Source organism: Oenanthe melanoleuca, chromosome 3 (assembly GCF_029582105.1).
Source record: "Oenanthe melanoleuca isolate GR-GAL-2019-014 chromosome 3, OMel1.0, whole genome shotgun sequence".
NCBI classification, from domain to species: Eukaryota; Metazoa; Chordata; class Aves; order Passeriformes; family Muscicapidae; genus Oenanthe; species Oenanthe melanoleuca.
Window position 1 is genome coordinate 104,403,218 of NC_079336.1, and position 25,674 is coordinate 104,428,891.

At 39.6% G+C, this 25,674-nt stretch overlaps 1 protein-coding gene across 9 annotated transcripts in view; it reads left to right on the forward strand.

Moving 5' to 3' along the window:
* MACROD2 (mono-ADP ribosylhydrolase 2) overlaps nucleotides 1–25,674 on the forward strand; it is an 841,709-nt gene that overhangs the window by 763,230 nt on the left and 52,805 nt on the right. For 4 of the 9 annotated variants that reach the window (XM_056486344.1, XM_056486343.1, XM_056486348.1 and 1 more), the window contains exons 10-12: nucleotides 4,762–4,803; nucleotides 13,408–13,476; nucleotides 25,544–25,600. In XM_056486344.1, coding sequence (XP_056342319.1) covers nucleotides 4,762–4,803; nucleotides 13,408–13,476; nucleotides 25,544–25,600 — 168 coding nt within the window. The remainder of the gene's footprint in view (nucleotides 1–4,761; nucleotides 4,804–13,407; nucleotides 13,477–25,543; nucleotides 25,601–25,674) is intronic. The other 5 variants (XM_056486346.1, XM_056486345.1, XM_056486349.1 and 2 more) reach the window with 3 other exon arrangements.

Below are 25,674 nucleotides of genomic sequence, written 5' to 3' on the forward strand. Positions count from 1 at the left end.
CATAGGTTACTGGTGAGATGTTGTTAGAGGCTTGTATTTGCAAATGCATCACCATATGCAAAACATGCCATTATGTGTGTGACTGTTCAATTAACAACCAATTTAGCACTTGTGTGAACAAAACTTTGTTATTTTCAGTATTTTAGGGCAGAGAGGAATACTGTGAATAGCAGTTACTGCATGGTCTTAACATGCAGCTGAGGTTCATGTGGTTTGTGTGGTTTGTATTTTACAGCAGATCAGGCGACACGGTTTGTAAAAGAGGTCATCGATGTGATGACAAAAAATTCCCAGTGCCCAACTTCTTAGGAGATTGGTAGTAAGGATTTCTATTTGATATGGCTTCAAAAGCTACAAATACATCCTACATTCTGTGAGGTTCCAGTATTGTGGGACTGGTGTAACTAAGCAACACAGGAAGGAAACCGGCGCTACTGCTGCGGCATGGCCAGGATGTACAGAGTGCATCCGTGGAAGTTTCTTTATAATTAGACAAAAAAATTTAATGAAACATGCTCAGTAGTAGGTGGGGGTTTGTGTAGTGTGCTCTATATGCAGGGCTGCATGATGAAAGGATAGAAATAGAACCAAAAGAAGTCCTATTTTTACTTCCAAATCAGAAGAATGCACTTTTTTTTTTTTTTGTTAAAGATCTTTTTGTTTTATCTTTTTCTTTTTTTCTTCTTCTTAGGAGCACTGAGGATGAGGAAAAGTTTTATAGAAAGTATAACTTTTGACTAGGAGAGAAGAGTCAGTTGATCTCATTTGCCAGAGATTTCCAAACCTACTTTTCCTCAAAGAAAATATTACCCTTTTTTGTGCTATTTTCTGTCACATTTCCCCAGTGGAGAACTGAGTTGGAGGAATCGAAACAACCGAAAGAGCTTGGGAGATCCTGAGCTATTGCATGCCTCATATGTGTGTTTGGGCTTCAAGAAACCTTCCTGTGTGGCTCATTTGACATTGACTCTTATGCTGAGGTGGACATGAAGCCTATACACTGTTGAGAAGCTCCTTTTGGGTATCACCAATGGTTGTAAGCCCCCAGAAGTGATTTCTCAGTTACTAATTATTGTAAATATCTAGAAAATATGATTATAAATCTCCCTAAGGCTTTGAAGGTGGTCATGCAGTCAGATGGTTGAAGCTTTGGGATACAATTTTGGAAAAAAAGGTGTGGGAGATATAAATATGGACAGTGAGAACCTGCTTGGCCTTTTCAGCTGCTGGAAACCTGATATTATCATGGTTTAGATGGTTTGCCACAGGTGGGTAACCTTGCCCACACTGCTGGCTGCTCAGAGACTGGACACAAAAAGTTTTTCAAGACTGATACAAAATGAGATCCATTTTCCTCAAAGATGTGAGACTGCTGAGCTGCTCCTCCTCTGTAATCCCAGTGGAAATAGTACAGGCGGATCATGGAATACATGCTAGGGAAATGCTTGACAGCAGAAACTTTTCGAGCCAGACTCCTATTTTTGCACTGCAAATAAGCTCAAGAGGATGGCTAAAGCTTTCAGTGCTGAAATTTGGGGGGGGTTGGAGGGGGTGGGTTGTGTTTTGGTTTGAGATTTTATTTTAAGACATCAACAGTATGATCACCAATTTGTCATTTCAGTCTCCTATACAGTTCTGCCCATCTCATTGCTCTGTTTGGCAGAGGGGAATGTTCATACAAGCTGCAGAGGGGATTTTTATCCATTCCCACAGTGCCCTCCCAGTTCTCTCCTAGTTGTGGTCAGGACATGGAGCCATGCTTGCAAGGAGGAGCAGACTGAGACATGTAGGTTGACTAGAAATAGGGAAACATCTGGAAATCGGGGAACTGCAGAAAATGCTGAGTAAAAATAAAAAATCCTGAAGGATGCAATTAGGCAGCTGAGGAAAGATTAGGGGGAGGCAGGGAGGAGCCAGCAGCATGCAGTGCTGTTGGGGAGTGCCAGCAGCCCAGGATGCAGGACCTGAGCACAGATGAAGCAGCAGCCTCCTGCAGCTCTCATGTAAGGGCTTCTCAGTGCACAGTGTTTGTACAGTGCTGGCTTGCTGCATGCTAATGTGAAGGAGAATGCAAATGGAAGTGTGAGCAACAAGGAGGAGGTGGTTTAATGGCTTTGGGGATTAGTGGAGTTATTTAGAGCTTTTCACCTCTCTGTTCCTAACATAAATCTTTGCACAGATTGATGATTTTAGCCATCTGGCTTGTGTTTGCTTGCATGCCACAACCTGGGAGACAGGGAAACAACCTGACCAGCAAGGCAAAAGGCAAAACAAAAGGATCTGACAGAAGGCATCCCCTCCTCCTGTGTCAGTAAGAATAGATATAGTGTAATTTCTCCATTTCCCAAAGCTCAGCAGATAACAAGGGAGAGGGCAATGAAAGAGGCACAGGCATCACTCAGTGCATGACCCCAGCATGGAGCCTGTGGCTTACACAAAAGCTTCTGCTTTGAGCACCTTGCTCTCAAATGTAAAGCTCTCTGATGTTTAGAGATATAGTTACCCCAATAGCCTGGGAGTTAGAGGGAGTTTTTCAATCATAGGTTGACTTTCAAGTGTAAATGATTTTGTACTTGATTGGAAACTTCTCCTACACATCACTCATTTAATACTTTAATTTTATGTAGTATACCTCCATTTATAAACTGGAAAATTTTGCACACACTTTGGATTAGAAGGTTTTCTTGTGTCCCAAGCCTTCTAAATACTGATGTGACTTTTCCTGGGGATGAGCTGACCCTTTCTGGTAGTCACTGTAAATTTTCCTCTCCCTCCAGACTGCCAGGTCAGTCATTCCTGTTCTAGCAAAGTTGTCTTGGTAGAACTTCCTAAAATCCAGGGCTTTAATGAGGAAGTGATGTGAGAGGTCATTGTTCTGCTTCTCCAGCCAGAAGAGTAACCAAGTGTGGGTAGATGTGTGCACACACTAGAGCATGTTTTGCTAGTCAATTATTTTTCAGCAGCTCTCAAGTGAGGGTGAGAGGTACAGAGGATCTCACCTCTGTTTTTTCCAGTGGGGGAGTTTGGACAAGAAATATTGACAACATGTATTTAAGGAAATGTTTGCTGTTGTCAAAGATTCACTCTAAGGTTCTTCTGTGGTTTTATCCAAGTTTGCTTTGGGACTGACTGTCTTAGTGGTGCATATTTCCAACCAAAACAAACCTTTCAAAGGCTTCCTCTACATGGGGTAAGAAATTGTACAGGGAAAAAATTTAGAATTTAAAAAACAAAACATGCAAAAGAAAAACAAAGCTAGGTATAACAAATCTAATTTGTGGTAATCTTGGCACTGATTTTGCTTTATATTAGGCATATAGAACTTCAGTAAAAAATATTTTTACTGATTCAGAACCAGTAATCAAGGAACTGCCCTTAATATTTTTTTCAGGGGGTAAGTGAATACATTTTTGACATAGACTTCTAAACCACTGGGTTTTATCTCCAAATAATTGGTTTTGGCATAGAGCTCTGTGAGCTAAACATGGTGTTTATCACTTCAGCCAGCCACACCAAGGTCAGTGAAAGAGAATGTTTTATATTTAACAGGGAAATGCTTCTACCAGATGGATTAATAGTGTGAGAGTAATAATTACAGACACATGAAGTGGCTGGGGATTGCTGTGTGCCAAAGTGAAACTCAGATTCGTACCTAGATTGGGATAAATTTTTCAAAGGAACTATAATGACTCAGAGATCGTGTCACCAAGTTATTGGGAGCCCAGCTTCCATTTTCAGAAATGATGTAAAGACTTCATTGCCTTTCAGCAAGCCTTAGGTACTTTTTCCCAGGAAAAAAAAAATGCAGCCTTTAATTCACAATTGGTTCACAGAAGCAGTCTTTGCCTCTTCATAATTATATTGCATAATGACTTCCCTACTTTTTTAATAACATCAGATTTCTTGTCTGTGTCCATTATCACTAGCTTAGAAACTATTCTGTTGCTTTGGGAATTTCATATTCCAAGTCACTTACAGAATTATAATTAAGAACTTCCACAGAAGACCAGGTGATATATGTATGTTAAGATTCTGCTGATTTAATCTCATATCTTAGATTAATTTGAAACCTTATCATGCTGGTTCTATTATAAATGCTTCCATGGAAAGAACATGTTATTGGAAACTGAATAATTAATAATCTCTGTATTTCCAAATGTTTTCTGAGCAGTTTGTTGAACTCCAGTTGAAAATCCTGGCTCTGTTGAAGCCAATGAGAGAATTCCCATGAGCTTTACAATATTTTTCATTTTCTTATCCTAAAAATTAATTGTCAAAGCTCCTTAAGGTTGTATGTTGGGGATTAGGATATTTTCCTTCTGTTTTCTTTGGCTTGGGGAATTTCCCCCTATTTGTTGCTAAGAAACAATAAGGACTGGTATTTAAGATAGATAAAGGATATAGGGGGGCACAGCTGGCTGCTGCTCTCTTACCTGAGGAGTTTTTTCTTGGTAAAGCCAGAGTTACTGTGAGATTTTGGGCTGGGGGACAAGGTTGGGCACGGCCTCTAGCTTGCTCTTTATTTGCAAAATTTTATAAATTATGCAGACTTTAATTCCCTGTCTTTATTCCCTGCATTACCTGGTATCTGGTAGTAACCTGTATCTAAACCTTCCTCCCCATCCAGCTCCAGATTTCACTGTAAAATGTTAAACAGGAGGAGGCAAAGTAAAATATGGGCAATTTGAAACATGAAATATTTAATTTAAGGTGTTTGCTGCTATTCCCAGTAACCTTTTTCTTTCAATTTTTGTTTGACAGGTGATGCTAATGAAGAAGGGGCTCAGCTGAGTCAAGAGGGGGGTGAGTAAAGAATATTTTATGCTAAAATATATCACTTTTCTGAAGCATAAGCCAAACTGAAAAAAATCTAGAGAATAGTTGCCTTAGTCAAGATAAGCAGTGCTAATCATTATTGCAAATGTTACAACAGTCATCTCTGGTTTTTACACAAAATTAGGGTGAATGATCTGTCACAATAAATAGTGCATGGTAAGACCAGCTGAGACTATTTTTTTAATATCATCATCTTATGAGCCTCTGGACAATAATTCATTGCTTTTTATCAATAGCTAGTTTGAACATGAAGGGGAAATAATAACAATTCTTCAGTCTCTTTGTCTGTAAAAAAGTGTGAATAGAGCAATTCTTGAGTCATTTGCCATTCTGAATAGTGGCAATGAAAACAGTAGAAAAGCTCTTCCACAAACTCTTAAATACACTGAGCTTGGTCAGACAATTGTTCAGAGGATTTTTTTCCTGGTCCTCATAGTTTGTTGTTTAAAACAAATGCCACTGTTTAGGGTTTATTGATGACATGAAATTGTGAATAGGTATAAGGGGAAGAAAGGCCAGAAGAACAAGAAAAAGAGAGGACAGAGGATTAGATAACTCCCATGAGGACAAAAGCTTCCATTCAGGAGATTTCTGCTAGTTTTTTTTATAAAGTTAATAGCCCAGTTAATATTGATCAGGTTTTTGTAACAGACTTCTACCATAGCACCTTCTGATACTTTCCCTGCTGACCTCACCTGGAGGTTCTCAGTGAACATCTCCTCTTCCATATGGATTTCTGTGCAGTTCATCTCCTTTTATGTGCAGAGTAGCTCCCTATGCTCCTCTGCCTCTCCTTCCATACCAGCTACCCCAATACCCCAAGGTCTCTGTGATCCTGATCCCATCATGCTCCAGTGACTGTGCAGGAAAATCCAGCTCTCTTTATGAAAACATACAGGGTCAGAAAGGAGTGCCACATGGGGAGAGGCAGGGATATACCAGCCAGAAAACAGAGCTAAAAGCTTTTGAAGCAGGATCTTGACTACTTAAATTGGCAAGATTGTCCTAAAGACAAATGGATTATGATCATTTATGCAACCACTTAATTACCTGAGAAATTAGAAATACTTGAAGAATGGTGCATATACAGAGGTGTGAAAACACAGATATACACAGATAGTTATGTGCTATACTGATGGATTAGCACATTCTTTTATGGCTGTTGATTCTGGCCTGTTAATTTTATTACATATAATTGTAATTACATTTTGTTGTCAAGATTACTGGATAGGAACTTTTACTAATTTCAATACAGTTAGTGTGATTGATACAGTTGTACAAACATATATAAAAGTAAATGAAAAAAGCCTGTCATTATATAACAAACATTTGCCAAAGATAATGCTACAGTTAAATTTGCAGTCTAGATCTAACATTTCTAATTTAAATTTTTATGTTCATCGTGGCATGTGTATTTTTAGAAGCCAAATAATTTTGTATTTTTTTGTTATCTTGTTTTTTATGGAGATTATGCACATTAAATTGGCGTGGCTCTTTTTTTAAAAAGCATTTTAAATTAGAATTAAAAGGAAGTGCAATTCTATTTAATAGCCAATCTCTTATTTTTTTTGTCTTGTATCCTTCACAGCTTCATTAGTTTAGGTAAAGCTACATAGGAAGGGGAAATTATCTGGGAAATTATCACTGAATTATGTAATTTGAGGAAGATATTTCCCTGTCTCTTTCCTTTGTGCATATGAGATAGAGCAGAGCAGAGCTTCCCTTACAGCTCTAGGATAATGTGAGCTTCAGCAGCACATCCTTGGTTATTTCTTTATCTGTTGGAGGTATTTTGGGAATCAGTGCATTGGCTGTAATCAATTAATACCTACAAGGCTAAAAATAAGTATATTTTGTATGTCCACCCCAGTAGTGTAGCAGATTACAAGAGTTATTTCATTTTTAACCTATTTCTGTATGGAGTTTTTAATGATTGTAGGATGTGTTTACTGGAACTATAAATACAAACATAAGTTTTGCATTGAGGGGAGTTTTCATTTTTATACTCAAATTTTTATCGGTTTGGAAGATACTTGCCTATTTGTCTTCAAAGGGGAAAATAGAGAAGTAACTTCTAGTCTAGTCACCACTTGAAGATATTAATTGAACAATCATTCTTCATTCCCCTTGACTTCATGGGTCAATACTGCAGCAGATGGAGTCAACAGTTGGCACCAATGTTGATGACCATTTTTCCTTGAGCTGTCCAAATCCCCAAACAAACAATCGCCAAATCTGCTTTGGGGTGTTTCCTCCAATCCTTTTGCTTAAAGTGAAAAAGAGAGGTTGGATTCTTAGAGAGCACATGTTGCAGACTAGACACGTATAGGACCTTTGGCAGAGATTGAAATCTAAATTTACCTAAATTCCTGTGCCTCAGCTTCCTTTTGGCTGGATGTTTCTGAGGGCCAAAATCAGACCAAGAGAAAACACAGAGAAATACAAGGGCACAAATGAACTGTAGGCTTATTGTTTCTGTACCAATTACCCTTTGAAGAACGTGGTAGAATAGTGAGGTAGAGTTGCAGAATCTGACCTAGTTTAAATCTGGTGGCAAAAATTAGAGGGGAAAAAAACCTCTGATCCTGGTTTAGTGTCTGCTGAAGGCAGTGCGAATTTGTCCATTGCCTTCAATGCTCACCAGATTAGGCCATAAAATTAACTGGGAGTAAGAAATAGCAGATTACCACATGGGTGTATTATTGAGTGATGGATACATTATGAAAGTAATCTATCTTGTGTTTTTACCATCCTGAAGTGCAAATATCTCCTTACATGCAGAAAGGCCTTTCTTTATTTGATTAATCATCAAAATAAGTAAGAGAATATCCTAATTGCATCTGTGTCCTGGTTTAAAGAACAGGTGTCTGCCAAGGAAGGCAGGAACCTTCCTTGGAATGGAAAATGTGACTCCACTTCAAAATATAACTTTGAAATTTAGGGGCTTTCAGGCAAAGATATGCGGAAAGGAGTAACAGTTCTTTACTAGTATGTGGGTGGATAACAAGGCAAACAAAACCAGCGGCAAACAGCAGCACAAACCCAGTCCCAGCCTCTCTCTTTCCCCTTGGTGCAGTTCCGGGCACAGCCGGCAGGGGGCGCTGGTGGCTCCCGGCCGGGCAGGGCGGGTGCGGTGATTCCTCCGAGCCTGCAGGGGGCGCTGTGGCGCGGGGCCTCTCCCTCACAGTAATGGCGGGCGGGCATGAGGAGAGAGAGAGGAAATGAACTTTCATTTGCAAAGTCATGGGAAGCAGCCAGTCTCAGTGCCACTCGGGAAACTGAATGGACTGCAGCAGGAAACCTTGGAAGCAGTAAACTGGAATGGCAGAGGGTCGGCACACCCTGGGGCGGCAAACAAAATGTAGCAGAAACTCCAAGGTCCTGTCTGAAGCCATAGGGTGTCCAGGGCTTGGGTTCCAGTGAGGCCAGCAGCTGAGAATAGTGGGGCTGGGTGGGGAATCGCTCCCATGGATGGGGAATAGCTCTTGTGGATGGGAAATCGCTCCCATGGATGGGAAATCGCTCCCATGGATGGGGAATAGCTCCCATGGATGGGGAATAGCTCTCATGGATGAGGACTCACTCCCATGGATGGGGGATCGCTCCCATGGAAGGGGAATAGCTCTCATGAATGGGAAATCACTCCCGTGGATGGGAAATAGCTCCCATGGATGGGGAATAGCTCCCATGATGGGGAATAGCTCTCATGGATGAGGACTCGCTCCCATGGATGGGGGATCGCTCCCATGGATGGGGAATAGCTCTCATGAATGGGAAATCACTCCCGTGGATGGGGAATAGCTCCCATGGATGGGGAATAGCTCCCATGATGGGGAATAGCTCTCATGGATGAGGACTCGCTCCCATGGATGGGGGATCGCTCCCATGGATGGGGAATAGCTCTCATGAATGGGAAATCACTCCCGTGGATGGGGAATAGCTCCCATGGATGGGGAATAGCTCCCATGGATGAGGACTCGCTCCCATGGATGGGGAATCGCTCCCATGGATGGGGAATAGCTCTCATGAATGGGAAATCACTCCCGTGGATGGGGGATCACTCCCAGGGATGGGAATTGCTCCCATGGCACTCCCAGGCGATGGCTGGTCCCAGCAGGGCACAGGGTGCTGCCGGGTCCCAGCGCTGCACAAACTCGCTGTGAGCTCCCAAGCAGCAGAAGAGAAGCAGAGAAGCAAAGCAGTGAGTTCCAGACACAGTGCCAAAGGAAAAGAAAAAAAAAAAAAAAAAAAAAAAAAAGAAGGAAAAAAAAAAAGGATGGGGGGGCGGTAAAAACCACATGGCAGCAAGTATCTCTTGTCAGAGATTGTGCCGTGGGGCTGTGGAGACAAAACCACCCTGCAGGAGCAGCTGCTCTTCTCCCCAGCTCTCACAGGAAATCCCAGGCTGGCTCTCACCCATTGCCATACTCCAGAGCTGGGGGAGGGAGGCAGTGACCACACTGGACAGAAAACAAAAACAGAAACAAAAATGAGTGTGGGATAAAAAACATCCCCAAGACAATCTGCCTGATAATATCCATTAATATTTATATTCATTCTATAAAATCAACAAGCAGGAATGACCATTTTGGTGAGTTTATCACATAAAATCACTGCTTATATTGGACATACTAGAATAAGAAAAAGTATTTAAAAATAAAAATAATCCACTCTTGTTAAATACACACACTCAAACCTACTGTTCTAATGGCATTTTACTTACAGGGTTTTAACCCATCAGTCTGTTATTCTGAATGCTGAGTCTTGTAGCAGTTCCTGGCTTAACAGCACCACTTAATTTGTAGTACTTTGAGGTTATCATGTGTCATGCAGTTGGTGTTAGAAGGATTTGAGTCAAAAGGGCAGATATAGAAATAGCAGGTCCAGACCTGTGCAGGTCTACAACTCAGTTTTACTATGTGAATGATTTCCTACATAACCCAAGACAAGGACCAGATGACCCAGTAGTTAGTCTTTCCTGAGTGTTTTCATTTCCTTTGTTTTTTTTCCTAATGGTAAGAGAATTGACTTATGTCAGCACATAATAATGTTATTATATGCTGACATAAGACAATTATCTTACCATTGCCATTAAAAAAACAAAAACAAAAACAAAAACAAAAAACCACTCAGAAAAAACTTTCAGTTCTTAGTTTGAGTCCTCAACCTGTTCAGCTTCATTCTCTGCCAGGTACCAAAGCCTTTTGACCTCATCTTTCTGTCTGTTGCCACACTACTGTCATTTCCCATCAAGTAGTTGTTCCTAATAAATGCCCTGCTGGTTGTCCTCTTTCTATCCTGATGGTCCTAATTAATCACCTATTCATTACTTACAAGCCACAGCCAGTTAAAACAACAAGATGAAGAATCTCATTCACACTAACAGGGTTTAATAACTAATAACACCTTATTACAATCAAGATACAAAAATACGTAATTTTTTTGCATGTTCTATTGTATGCACGCCCTTACACTCGGAGATTGTTTTTTTGGAGAGAGACTTCATCTTTTTTCCTCAGATGAAAATAGCAATCACTTGGAAGAAGGCAGATTTGGGAGTTGTGAAGGATTTTGGATATAGGTTACTTGGAGACAGACTGTGACATTTAAATATTTGTTGACCCTCGGAGTAAGCCTATAAAGAAGAAATATGTCTCCCAGTAGCAGAGCTTAGAAACCGTTTTGCACAAATGATCACAATTAGAAAAGCTTTTAATATGATCAGTTCTGACACCTGTCCAGGTGTGCTCTTCCTAAAAATAAATTTGCAGACAAAATTTCCATAATATTTGGCTAACTGTTTGGAAAGACATACACGCTGCTGGAGAGCAAAAAGGGTTAAGAGTTGTATTTTGGCCATGGTAAACATAGATCCTTTTCTGTCTCTGGAATCAGGGATATCTGCTAAAAAATAGTGAAACTGTGATTGAAATCTTGTTCTCCTGGGACACTGCCTTTACATCCTTTTGTGAGTGTTTTGAAGGCTCTTTATAGAGTGCAAAAAGATGATTTCTTCTGAGACAGCAACAGTTCTGATTTCTCTGAATGTTCATCTCCTCTCTCTCCATCTTTGGGCTGTCAGTTAAGATGTTGGTTATATTATCTAATGTATTCAAATAGTCCTGAAAGACCTGGCTGGACATTTGCACTTTAACTTGATTGACATTTGATGTGTGGAACTGGAGGGAACTTCACAGATTGATTAGATGATAAAATTCTTCAGTAGAGGAGAAAGTGTTGATTGAAGCATTCCTATTGATTCAGTCCCCTAATCTGAGTTATTCTCAAACAAAAAAAGACAATTTAGCAGGTAGTTCAGAGTGGCATTTGGACCAAAGAAGCTACATGTTGATACGTCCACTATAAATACTCAAGTTATTTTTTAAAAGAAAGTGAGAGCATAAGTGAATAAGTCTTCACAAGTCTGGGTTTTTTCAAGATCTCTCTTTTGTATTACAGTTCTTGTTGAACTCTATCAGCATTGCTCCTGAGCCCCTTAAAGTGTTGACATAGCATGTCTTTATTTGGCAGGTTTTGCCTTTACTTTTCCCATGGATTTTCTTGTGGTTACTCCTGCCTTCTTCACTCCAGAAAGAAATTCATCTTGGCACTTGAAAACTCTTGTTTTCCTCCAAACACTGTGTCTGAATTTCAAATTCAGATGAGCAAACATGATGACATGACACATGACATGTCCTGTATTAAGTGCTTTCAGGAGCAGTCTACCACCTGGTAGCAAGCCAAACCTCAAGGCTTGTTCTGCTTTGCAGCAACCCACATTATTTACTGATTGCTAAGGGCTCTTCATGCTCTGAGCTGTATGTAGTTCTATAAAGAAGTGTACATTCCCTTCTAGTAGAAATCTATAAGAGCAATGTTCAGTTTGGCTTTTTTTTATTTTTATAATGCTCTTTCATTAAAATTAAGAAACTAAGATAGAATTTAATTTCTCACATACAGATCTCCATTCTGGAATTTTTGCTGGTATTTTGAGCTGTCCAACTATCCCTTGAATCTCCAAGTTCCTCTCTCAGATCCTGACTACTTTCATACCTTCTGTTCCAAAATTTTCACTGTTTTTGTTCTTGTAATAGTGTAATTGTGGAAGGGTAGCAGATAAAAGGGGAGGATCTACGACTCTTAGTAGAGTGAATTCCTTCATGAGAGCTGGGCATCTGATTGTCCAGAGCTGTTTTAAAATCCAGCAAAATTAAGAGTAGATGATTGTGTGGTGTATATGTGACAGCAGGAGAGACCCTGGGAGTTTTTGAAACACTAAAGCAATTTATAAAACACATGAAATTAGTTTTTTTCCCAGTTGTTAATTAGCTAATCAGTTTGAAGTAATACCATGATTCTTAACTTTCTAATGGCAACAGCAATAAGGGTCAATCATGTGAGGTCTTATGTCTTCCTGAATTTCCTGGTTGTAAGTGGTCAAAGTTTATTGCCAGCACACACAAAAATATGTTTTCTTTAGGCTTTTCCTGCACCCACCCACCTTGTAGCCCTCAGTTAGCCACAAGGAATCAGAAGGTTTGACAGAAAGTCAAATGACAGAAAGTAATTTTCCCATTGCAGCTGAATGCATTCAGTAGGCACAATGAATTGAGTTTTAATTGTCTGTCAGTCACTGCTTTCGTGGTTAAGCAACATTTAAAGAATGTTTTAATTAGGGAACCTGCTTGCATAAAATGTCTTAATTTATGAATACCTTTTATGCTTAATTTCTAGCTTGGCCTCCCTTTTTATTAGCAGGCTTTCTCTGCTACCAGTTTGTACCTTGAGGTGTGTCATGGCAAACAAACAGTAATGTTATCATTTATGTTAAGACAACAGGATATTTTGAAAATATTGTAGAAAAAGTTCATTACATTTAAAGTTTAACCACGTGATATTAAACACTGTGTGCTTCAGTCCATATAAAGGAGATCTCACATTTAATTGGCCTCAATTACTTTTTACCCCCTTTCTTCCAGCTTGATTTTGCTTACTGTCTAAAAGGCTGGAATGGATTTTTTTTCAACTTGAACATTTCTGTCTTGTAAAGTTTTCACTTCCTTAACTTCACTGTCAAATTTGTTTTCCTACCTCTCATGTAATTATTAATTTCAGTCTCTATTCATTGGTTGTTGTGTTAAAAAAGTGAATGGAAAATTGAGCTGAGAGAAAAAAATCATTTAGTTCAGATTATTTCTCCACAGTTCCATAATGAAGTATAATAAATACTATGTTTACAACTACAAATTAAAGCATAATTTGGTTGAGGATTATGATTATTGTTTCTGTAATGCTCGTGAAGCAGTATCCTATTTCAGTATGAACTTTCTTCACTTCTGTCCTGTGAAAGTCAGAGAAAGTCCAGTCCAGGCTGAAAGACACATGTGTATTATAAATTTCATAAGAGATGATGCAATAATAAATTTAAATAACAGAAAGATAAGCATTGAGTACTGAAAGGACTGCTGAGATAAAACATACAGTTGTGGTATCACACATGGTAATATAACAGTATAACAATGAAACTATTTCCAAATAATATATGTAATTTATATTTTTTTATATTGAAAGAAGGCCAGCCTCCATCTCCCACAAAGAGCAAAGAAGAGCAGCCTGAGGACCTGCAGGATGATGCTGAAGGTAGGTGGTCTCACAGCTTCTCAGGGCTGCTAATCAATTCACATTTTGAAGAAAAGTTTATTTTGAATTCTTGGAAAAGAACTGGAAAACTTTGAGTTAAAAATGCTCTTTGCTTACACTTGGAGAGTTCTTTTTGGCCTAGATAAAGGGACTAAAAATCTTTTGAATATATTTCATCCCAAGGTAGATTCACAATTACAAACCCAGTTTTTATGTGATGGGCTACTGATTATTGCTTAATAAATTGCTGTTATTTTATCTCTAACCAGCTCTGACTTTATGTAATTTAAAAGCACAAGTGTAATCTGTGTTATGCAGGGCTTGGGTCACAGTTTGGTTGGTTAGGTTGGTCAGTTGCTAAACATGTAGCAATATAATCCTCACTTTCCTTTTCTACAAAAATTTTTTGCAATTTTCCTTTTTACAATTTTTATGTTTCCAGACTTTACACAGTGCAGTACATCTCTCCACAGTTAGAAGGCACAAGTGATTAACATTATCCCTATAGTGTTGTTCCTCTGAGGATTTTTTCTTCCACTTGAGTCTGCTCAGGGAAGCTTGTCCACATGTATGGACAAAATTATCTGTGTTCTTCTAAAACTGGATCAAAGTATATTTTCCTAATCTCTATTTCATTGGAAGAGTTGTTTATAAGATGTTTACATCAGAGGCTTACTTTCAGAGTGCACCGTTTCGCACTGCTTTCAGATATGTGGAAGGGCAAAACAGCCCAAAAATTCCCCTTCTGTGAAATGGTTAAAAGGATGAACCTTAATCTTTAATCCATGATAGTTCCTTATCGTGGATTCTTTTTGACCTAATGTTCCTCAAATGACACATCTAATTTTGCACCTCAACCAATAGCTCCACAATCTTCAGCATTTTGACCTAGCACTGTGCATTCAGCTCCTAAAATATTCTGACTAGGGTATAGTGTGAGTCACAAAGAGCAGAAAAGTGGTAACATCTATCATTTTAAGTAACTGCTAGTAACATGCTGTCACTAACATTGTGACTGGTTGTTACAGGCAAGTCATTAAAGCAATAGCTGTCATCACCTGGAAGGTGTGGAGGGACCCAAGAAATTTCATCACACCTGAGAGTCTTTCCTTTCATGCTGCACTGAACTGAGATTAAATTAAAATACCAATTTTGTGTTTGAATTAAAGAATTCAGTGATGGCAAACCACATGTCTATTTGTATGCAGGTTAACCCACAGCTGGGATTGTGGTGACACTTTCAGTGTTCCTAAACAGGCAGAGCAATAGTTGTTTTATGATACACTCTTACATGGAGGGTGGCTAAATTTTTTTATTGCATCAGTATCTTGAAAAAAAACCAAAACTAAACTAAAGGAGGAGACAAAGTATTGTCAAACTGTAAGGTTTTCTTCCATTCAAAAAGTTACTATGTTGTTTCACTCTTTCTGTGGCTCCCTAGATACAGTTTCCTATTTCTCTGTGCCCATCCATTTTTCCCAGTGACCTACTGTTCACTTTGTGAAGCACAAATAAATGTGTTGGAAGGGCAAAGTAAACAGTATGGTAGTAGAATTATTGCATTACTTCTGAGCTGTAAAATGCCTGAATTCCTTGAATTTGATGCCATACAGTAGATTTTGCTGACATAGAATTGAAGTCTGTAAAACACAACCACTGTTGCTGGATTTGATATAGCTGGTCACAGAACCCCCATCTGCTAGTCAGGAAGCAAACCTGTAATGTTTAGGATTGAAAGTTCAGATTTAGCCTTGAGAGTTGTTGTGATGGAGAAAAGAATAGATGATTCAAGTGTTTGCTGAGGGTCCTGTGGAGAAACCTGGATCAGATTTCTTTGGCATTACCTGTACCTCTGGAAGAGGAGACAAGAAATTGGCATCCAGACACTGAATTCCTGGCAAATTGCCAAGTGGCTGGAGTCTAATGTATCACACCTGTGAGCCATTTCCATTGAAGTAAATGGGATTTGCACACATTTGTCTGAGAAGAGGATTTAGTTTCTCCTGGTCTAATTATTAGCTGTTGGTTTTGACTAATTAAAAGAACTTTTAGTGGGGAGCCTTGAAGATTATGAAAGTTCTGAATATGTGACATGAACCACAACTACATGTCTGAATAATTTTATTTAGGTAGGTGCTTGTCTTCACTTCCAAAAAGCTAATTTTTCTTTTTAGAAGAAAAACTGAGTAGCTAATGCATATAAACAGTCTTGAGTAAAACACAACAAAGGCAAACGCTGCCTGAGGTCAATTTGGTTGAATTTCCCTTAGGGTAAAACTGAAGTGCTTAGTGGTTTGGTGTGTTTAAACTTTGGAATAGTTCACTTTAAGTACAGAAGGAAAAGCAAAAAAGAAAGGGAAGGGGAAAGGGAAAGGGAAAGGGAAAGGGAAAGGGAAAGGGAAAGGGAAAGGGAAAGGGAAAGGGTACCAAACTCACACAGGAGAAAGTAAACAAATATAAAAAACAAATCCCTAGAAAACAAATGAAAACCCCCCAAAGCCCTACCTTTTATCAGTAAAAGCAAGCCCAAATTTAACATAGAATATCATTTTCTCCTTGGTAGTATGACCACCTATAAAACATTTAACAAATATACACTAAGACATGGGAAGAACCCAATGTATTTTCCTCTGGTTGGTTGGGAGTATCCTTTTAGATTGAAGATGGGAATACAATTTGCAATGGTAGCAGCCTCGTGTCTGCCCTCATGGCAGTCTCTGAAACCCATTCCACTGAGTTCAGCAATATTTCTGCTGCAGTATTTTTCTCCACTTCACCAGGCTGGGTCATTGGCTAGAGGTAATGGAGCAATATCATTTCAGTGCATGTTAAAACCTCCACAGAATACTAGGGAAAGTAAGTTCCTTTATTATTGCCCTCTTTGCAATCAAGGAAAGGAGAGTAGGCTGTATGTAAGGAGCTTGTTTTGCACTAGGCTAAAATAAACACTTGACATGCTAATGAAAGCAATCTTATACCAAACCACTAAAGTATTAATGGTGTCTGTTATTATGATATTAGATATATTGTTGTCTGCCTGCAGACTGTTGGTAGAGAGAAGTGTGAACTGCACAGCAGATTCTTATGCCAGTAGTTTTCATAGATTTTCACTGCAGAGGTATTGTCTGTGAAAATGGATAGACTAGGAAACCTCTTTTACTCACAGGTTCCCTGCAGTATTTCAGGTTTGACATGTGCAAACATGCCAAATAATTTTCTTCTTTTTTTGTTCTTTTTTTCTTTTTCTTCTGCCACTTTCCTGAATCCTGGGAGATTAAAAGCAGCCAGGAATAATTTTGCCTTTCCCTCAGTCAGGTGCATTCATTGATTGAGTGATTGTAAAGTGTCAGATGAACAAAATGTTTGGTACCAAACAAAACATATGCATGTCTTACTTCAGTAGCTTCATAACACAACCTTAAAGTGGTTACACAGACAAAATGGCAGTACTTGTCACAACATAGCAGCCATGAGTTGGCAAAAATGCCACAGTCACCCATTCTCGTCCTACTTATTGCCACCAAGCAAAGGCAAACGGTTTATACAAAAGCCTAACAAAACAAACATTTTAAATGTTCCTTGTTTCTCTGACCTACCTCCCCACGTGTCCTCCCAGATGTAGTGAACAGCACAGTGTGTGCAATAGGGAGAAGCAAAACTGTTTGCCCTTTCCTTCTTGATGGGATTTCTCAGATATAAAGCAGAGCCTGCCAAGGAGCTTCTCCATCCATTCCCTCCATGGCCCATGTGAGACCAGAATTGTATCAAAGATGAGTAACACATCTAGTAACAGCAGCACAAGGGCCTGCTTTTTCTCTTCCTCCAGCAGAAAAATAATCAATCCATCCAGCAAAAGCCATTTCCTTGCCATCCTTCAAGGGATGTAAAGACAGAACTGGAGCCCTGGAAGTGTTTTACTCCGTCTTCTCTCATAAGCTGTTCCTCAGATGAATGATACATTCCTCCTGATAGATACATAGGCTGTTGGTCTCCCAGGATCACCTGTGGAAGGAGCAGGTCTGTTGGAGTTATTTGTCCTGGACAAGCTTTGTCTGCTTTCCATTCACTTGGTGGGAAGGAGAACAGGTTGATGCATAAGCCAAACTACAAAGTTCAAAATGAACACAAGTCACTTTTAACAGAGTTGATAGTGTTTGTTCCTTTGCCTGATGGGGTCATCACAATTTGGCCTCTTAGCTTTCAGAGATAACATCACATGTCTGAATGTTGTGTCAGAAATCCAGGCTCACCAGCTGGCACCTGCCTGATTTGGTGGAAGCTCTGTCCATGAGAGATGTCAGTCTGGTGATTGAAGAACACAGCAGAAATGAGGCAAAATAAAACTACATCTTATCTCAACAACTCATTGGTCCAGCAGGTTATGGCCATTTAGCAGGATTCTCACCAAGAGGGAGGCACCCTAGCTCTTCATCCCTTCTCCCAAAAAAGGTTTTGTGAAATGGTGAAAAGTGCATAGTCTTGGGACCACAAAACAAACCTCTGTTTATGGCTTAATCCTTTAATTGTGAGATTAACATAAGGCTCCCCCTTCCTGCTTCTCCTTTATTTGCCATGAATTTTGCTTCTGTCCTGCTCACTCTCTGTCTTAGTGGAGAGGGATGTAGTGTGTGCACCCACCACAGTCCATGGCACTTGGCTTGTGCTACATCCCTCCAAGTGGGCTCAATCCTCTCTGGAGCTAGTGGGATGCACACAGTAGCTGGTCTTTCTTGCCATTACACAGAAATGTTCTAAGCATCTTTTCTATGGATCTTCTGCCACTGTGCAGGCCTGATTGTCTCTCTCTTTAAGGGAAGAGTTAATATTATGTTCTGCAGTTGATAGCAAGGGGTTCTTTTATCCCTTGATAAACTTGTACATTTGTACTTTGCATCCCACGGGGCAGTCATATTCTTCAGTAAATTTCTGCTCCAATCATAATCTACTAAAAATGAGCATCGAGACACATAATTATACTTCAAAAAACACAGTCCTTTATTCAGCCTTAAAAGTGTTGTTTTTTATTAAGATAGCTTAGAGCTGACTGTCTTTGCCACAAAACCTAATCCTTTAATAAAATGTTAAATTAAGATAAAGTACTACAGAAGAAATTCCCTGGGAAGGATGTGTATCAAACATGTCTGTTGGATGTTTCACCTTAATGCAGATGGGTTATATCTAAAAAGTGGCAATTAACCTCCATCCACTGTGATTGATAGCTTCTCTTTTCACTTCTGTTTTGAAGTCCACCATCTGTCCTGGCTGATTACAGCTTTCAGAATATTAGGTGATCACCTTGCACTTAGCCAGGGGTAAAATGGGATGTTATCTATATTTTCAGTCATATTTTCTCTCTGAACAAACATTTCTTAGAAGAATTCTTTTCATTGGTGAAGTGGCTTCTGCTGTTCCATTCAATTGCCATGCAGTCGCTGTGCAAAACTCAGAAAACATAGCTCATTTTGGCCTCCACAGGTGATGTGCAGTCCTGTTGTGTCAGCCATTTACCCATTTGGGTTTCTTTTAGCAACTGAATGTATGTCTGTGTAATAACACCAGAAAGACACTTGCAATTCCTGTTTTTACGCTGAATGCTGCGGAGTAGATTGTCTTCCTTCTGAGATAAGCTAAGGTGCAAAAGACTGAGTTACTGGGGTGACTAATGCAGTGTTGTCAGAGGAGAATTCTACCCAAAGACACACCCCAAGACACCTGCAGGGGGGTTCATCTGTCAAGGAATTCATTGCTCATTTCTAAGCATGATGTGAATAACAGTAAACCATCATGATTGTTCAGGTCCAGTGCAGGAGATGGAGCTGGTCCCTTCATTCCAAAATGCTGATGTGAAGTAGTCCATGGTTTTGTTTGCATTTTGTGAGGATTTTTTATGAGTGTAGTCTTCTCTGTGGCTTCTCTGTCTGTTTCTTCTGTTTGTGAAAAAATCAAAATAGGTCTCAAGTTTTATTTTGACTGTGGCTTGGAAAAGGAGCCATGTGGCCATCCCTTTTTAGTATGTAGTTACTCAGACTTCAGGCACACTGTGAAAGGATGAAGAAAGACTAAATTTATATAGTAATTATTAGATTTGTAGGTTTATTTTGCACTTGCCTTCATGACATCATTTTGTTTCTCTTGGATAGGACTAATTGTAGGGCCAGGAGTCAGGGCTTCTTTATACTGCTGTGAACTCCACATCAACTCACAGGAGCAACTTCTGTCCCCTTTTCTACACTACAAGAACAGTGGTAATACTGTGCAGCATCTATATTGCACAGTCTGAGTCAATGGAGAGTTAGACCCAGTGAAAAGCCAAGTGAGCAGAGAGTGTGTATTTTTTTGCATCAAAATGCCAAATTTATCATTGTCCTCTGCACAGACTGTTTGTGACATCTAAAACATTCTGGTTGAGTTGGTCAGCTCAGGCTTCCAGGAAATGTCTCCTTCATTTGTTTTGAACCATCAGAGTAATAGTGATGCCCAGCATCTTTGGCAGTGAAACGTTCCATGTTCCTTGCCCAGCACCTGTATTGCACAATCCAAGTCAATGGAGAGTTAGACCCAGTGAAAAGCCAGGTGAGCACAATGTTCCCAGCAGTGAGTTGGGACAAACCAGCATGCTCTTGTCTTCCCAGGACTTAATTTGATGCTGTAGCTGTTATCTCCTGGTTCTTCCCTAACCAGAGGGGTTATAATAAAGCTGAGTTAGTTGTCTTCTGACCCACAGAAGAGTGAAGCAAGGGGAAAATGCATGGTGACTTCACCCAGCTTTAGCCAAGACTCTTGTGTTTCTCAGGATATTAAATACGTGAAATACAATAGTTTTATTTTTAACCTCTGAGATAAGCCACTCAAGCTACAATTTTCTCATTCTTTTCCTACGCTCCTGGACAAAATGCTTCATGGAAATGAAACCCTGTTATTTATTGGACTGACAGTTTCACTGGGTTGGGTGCATTCACAGTATGTTCAGGGCTGCATCTGCAGCGTGGTAATTTGTTAAAGCAGCACAGAGGGAAGAGTCTCATAACTCCATTAAACAATTACTGCAGATAACTTGTTACTAACCCTTCTTAAAATTTACCCCAAAGGGGTTATATACAAATAATGATTAAAACTGACCTAAATCATAATTTAATTAAAAGAAATTAAAATGAGAACTGAAAATGTTCAGCAACCTCAGGCCACCACATTAATGATTCACTTTAATGTGTTTGTAGTTCTGCAATAATGGCCTTTGTGTGTATGTGCTTCTTGGTTTATGTCTGATATTACTGTACCACTGGAATAGTTTGAAAATGGTTGCAGGCTATATGATCTCAAGTGCCTACATGGATGTACATGTGCTTTCTTCTCACATTTTAGGGGTTTCAGTGAAGCCAGCATATCTACTTGTTCAGAATGCAGATCAAAGCCTATATTTTTCACTTTCTCATTGATTAGTTTCTCTGCTATACAATAAGGACCTTCGTGACGTTAGTACGATTACCAATGGCAGTATTTCTGTGCTGTAAAAATGACAGTTCAAAACTGGCATCTCTTGTCTGACAGATCTTGGTTGTACTTGTATTTGTTATACAAGAAAGAAGCACAGGTCAGACCAGTGGAGAGATGCTAAAGTCACTGGCCATGCAGAAAAGCAGCGGATGCTCCTGGGCTTGCATGGCAGAGACATTCAGAGATGTAACAGGATCAAACTTGGTGCCCCAGGATGTGGCACCTGCACAAATTAAGATGAAAGCCTCAGTTGTTGGCCCTTTGTCACTTTTATTTCTATCCCAGGAAGGACAAGGAGGTTTGAAGAAACCTTATTCTGAATGTTGACACCCTATGGATGATAGAAGTAAAGCTTTCTCAGTAGCAAAAACAATTTTATTATTAATAGCCTCTGTGTTCATGAGTTGGACTTGATGATCCTTGTGGATCCTTTGCAGGATATTCTGTAATTCTGTGTTGGAGGGGTAGAAATGGACTAGTTTGTACTAGTTATGCAATTCTGCATATTATATTGTCTGCAGTTCTGTTTTCTTCTAAAAAATGTCTTTTTGCACCAGCTTTTGGTGCACTGACTTTAGCCCCATCTCTAAGTATGTCGCCAGCTGCTTTTGAAGAAAGGTGCTGCTGAAGAGGAGTAGGTGTGCAAGCAGACCTAGCACTTCCTCAGCTCTGAAATGGGAAGAGCCAAGAGGCCAGCAGGCTGTTAATATTTTTGACTTGCCATGTTTGTCACAAGAACAGTGGAAGATGTAAGAAGCCACACGTTTCCAGGCTCTTGCAGAGAAAATGTGAAGAACACTAAAACCTGCTTCAAGGGTTTGTTCCCTGATCTTTCATTGGGATCTTGTCCCATCCCTCTCCTGTCTCATGACTGGCTTATTATTTGTCATATTATCTGCTTCATTTGGGGGCTGCCACTGCAGCTGGCACCTCACTGTGCATGCTAAATGCCTCTCCATAACAGAAAGTGGGCAGGCACTCCTGAAGAATCCTCTTTTCTGGTGGAGTTAGAAGTGCCACTTACTCTGCCAGCTTGCTGAGCATGCTGATTGAGCCTTGTTTAGCCTCTTTTCTACCAAATACATCATATGGGGAAGGGGAAGGGGAATAGATTTTCTTGATGACCTCAAAGAAAATGCCAAGGGAAGACAGCAAGGACCTATCAGGCAGTAGTCAACTTAAAAAAAGAAAACAGAATATATGGACAGAAGAAGGTATTATAGTGTCCAATGTGCTTATTTTGTTTGTACAGTACTACTACTACAGTAATCCTCAGACTTCTCTTTTTTAGAACTGACTATCATGCCAGGGGGAAAGAAACAGATGTTCCCATTTGTCTTGTGATGTGGCTTAAAATAATTTACATTTTCTGGCCTAAAATGACACAACATGTCATTTGCCACTTTTTGTATCTCCTTTGGAGTGAGTGACAGATTGCTGTTCAATTACCAGTGTAATAGAAAAGCAAATATTGTGAGGACAGCTTTCACCTAAAGGAAATGCAATTACTGATTGCTGCAGTAGTGGGAAGAGAAGGATGGCAGATACTGTGGAAGCCATCCAGTGGAAAAGACATTTTTATTATAAATAATGTCATAGGGAAGACTCAAGGAAAATGTACTGGCTCTGGCTTTTCTGCCTGGAGAAAAGGACAGCCGGGGTGAATAAAAATATGATGGAAAAATTGTCTCACTACTCTTGTAAAGTATATTTCCAGCTCTTTGCCTTGAGGACGTGCTCCTTAAAGCCTTTCTATTTGCTCTGCACCCAGTTCCAGTGGAGAGCAATAACTGCAGAAAGATTCCTCATCAAAGACACTCAGTGAGAGACTCATTAGAAAGATTTTTTAAAAGTGGAAAAACCTGTTTGTCAGAGACTTTGGGATTAGTCACTTCTCCATTCTATAGTTTGCTTTCTTGTCAGTGTATTCATGCTCTGCTTCCTCACTTTCTCACAAGATAAATAGATACTCCAGGCCAAGCAGGGCTTAACCATTCCTTCTGCAAGTCTTTTACTTGAGCATCACTGGTCCAGTCTTAATTTTTAGCATTTCCTTTTCTCTATTTCTGCCAAAGCCACTTGCCAGGCACAACACTTACTGTCAGTACATTGACCAAGATGGATTTTCATGTCATGATCCAGTCATGGATCATTGGATTGGGTCAGAGTGCAAGAGGTGAAGTTTCTGCCAAACTTCACAAAACACAAAAATGTTTTAAGCAGAAACATTTTTCTTTCTAAAGGAACAAAATGAAGTGAAAACATGTTGAGAATCCTGTATTATATGTTTTAGCACACCAGTTCTCAACAGTGAATGTCCAGTGAAATAATACATTTAGGATTGAGAAAATGTGGTTTACCTGATAAGCTGCTGAACCAGATGATCATTTAAACTTCCTCCTGTAGTTTAGGTTTTCACTTAAGCAAGAGATACAGTTCCTTGACAATGAATATGAATGAATCCTAGAAATACCTGGTTTTAGTCAAGTAAGTTGTGATTATAGTCATAATAATGGATGCAGAAACAAGTATCATCTGGAAATGGAGTTTTAAATTGTGACTGCAGTAGGGTAATGGCTGGTTTTAATTTCATTTATGTATCAGTAGTTACATTTATGCCTGATCTGCTTTTTCTGGTTGTAAAGTTCTCTCTGCATAGAGTGAAACATGTTACACTTGACCATAATTGAACGGTTGAAGCTTGAACACTGCTCATTTTGCAGTGATGCAATGATCTCTGTTGGTCTGACCTATTGGTAATGATTTTTCCAATGTCACTGCACTGCTGTGTTACAGGATTGTCTTTATTTATGAATTGCTTGCTGCATAGCTTGATAATGCCAAGCCTGTGTTTTAAGAGAAATGGGGTGGGGGAGAGAAAACTTTAGCTAACTTTCTGTTTTGCATATGGTCCTCCTATTGTGTGTGGACAGGCAGAATGGTGATTTTGAAAACAATACCTTTTCATTTCAAGTCAGGGAAAGAAAAACCCCACAGGTTTTGTCACTCCATTTTGGTCATCCACATAATGCAACTTTTTACAGGTTAGAGCTCACTAATGTGCTAAGAAATCACTATGGAAAGTGATCCATTAAGGTTAGAATTCATATAAAGAGATACCAGGAGGGCAGGAAGCCCAAGTCCCCACTGATGGCCTTCAGCTGTACCCTGGCCACCTCTCTTGTCTCAGGTGAGGGGTGTCAAGTTCTTTCTCCATCTTCTCTCCTCCTGAGAGCAGCTCTGTGCAGGGCCAGCCTTGGAAATAATTCTCCACTAGTCCCATCTGCTGGATGCCAGGAAGAATTGCCTGCTGGAAAGAGGGAAAGCATCCTACCTCAGCCTTTAAATATCAGCTGGGTGCAGTGTGCCACCAGATGTACTTCTGCTTGTGAAAAATATGTGCTCTCTCTGTTTTCCTTCCATCCACCTAATCACATTTGGACCACTACTATTCCCATCACCAGGTTCCATGTGTTAAGTAAAAGCAAGGTGAACCAATACAAGGAACTTTAGCTGTGTTGCTAAATCAGAAGCTGTAATCAGAAAACCCAGCAGCCAGCAAAGATCACAGCAAAAATATATGTGCATCATTATCAAGACATTTCCAGGCCTGGGTATGAATTTCCCTTCTCACAATGTCTATGCTCAGCAATCAACTTTTCAAGTACTTCATTAAGGCTGGTACTCAGCTGCTCTTGTGGTGCTGCAAAGCAGGGAGTGTGGCCACAGCATCCTATCCTGCATGCAGCTCTGCAGCCTCTCACATTGTTATGAATCTAAGAGAGCCTTTTCCATCCCTGAAAATAGAGAATTCCTGATATATTTCTAATCAGGGCAAGCAAAGTTTAAGACACCTCTAGATATTTTTCAGGGTGTTACCCATTCCTCAGCAGTTATTTGCTGTTGGGTGCCTGCCTTTCAAAAGGGAGCTGGAGGGTAGAAAATGATTAATGAATGTGAAGTAGTGGAGAAAACTGGGAATTAATGTGAATGTAAAAAGGGAGGAAATTAATTCAGTCCTAGCAATCTTAGTTTGGTTTGATGTGCTCTCTTCATTACAGCCATTTGTGATGCATTTTTATACTTTACACTAAGTGGCATTGTGGCTTTTGTTTTAGAATTCAAATCAGTTGATTCTTACCTTCCATAGGCATTGAAGTAAGTTCTGCAAGTCAGAAACAAAGCCACTTCCAGGATCCTGTTGAAATATTACTGGAGGAAAATAATCCTAGGGAAAAACCTCTTTATAAAATACATAGAAGTTCAAGCAACAATTTCATTTATTGTAAACTGTGTTTAGGGAAACATCCTTTTATTTGCTATTGTTATTTTCAGTGAGCTGATTGAGATAAAATTAATAATCCTCATCCTGTGATATAAAAGCATGACTGATTTAAATGGACTGGTCCTGTTGGCAGGTTTTTTGGCTTAACCTTGCATCTCTCCTTTTTTATCACAGCACTTAGCTGTAAATTAGCATTTTGTGGTAAATTGGTTACAATCAATATTGCACTGCTCCAATTACCAATAAAAAGATGTATAATAAATAATTTTTATGTGTTTTTCTCAATAGGTGGTAATGGCGCAGCAGATAACACTGATGAAAGTAAGACCCAGAGCCAAGAAGCAGGTTTGTGCCCAACTCCTTAAGGCCTGTCTTAGGTTTTATCCACTTTGGTGAACAATAACCTTAGTCACTGCCTT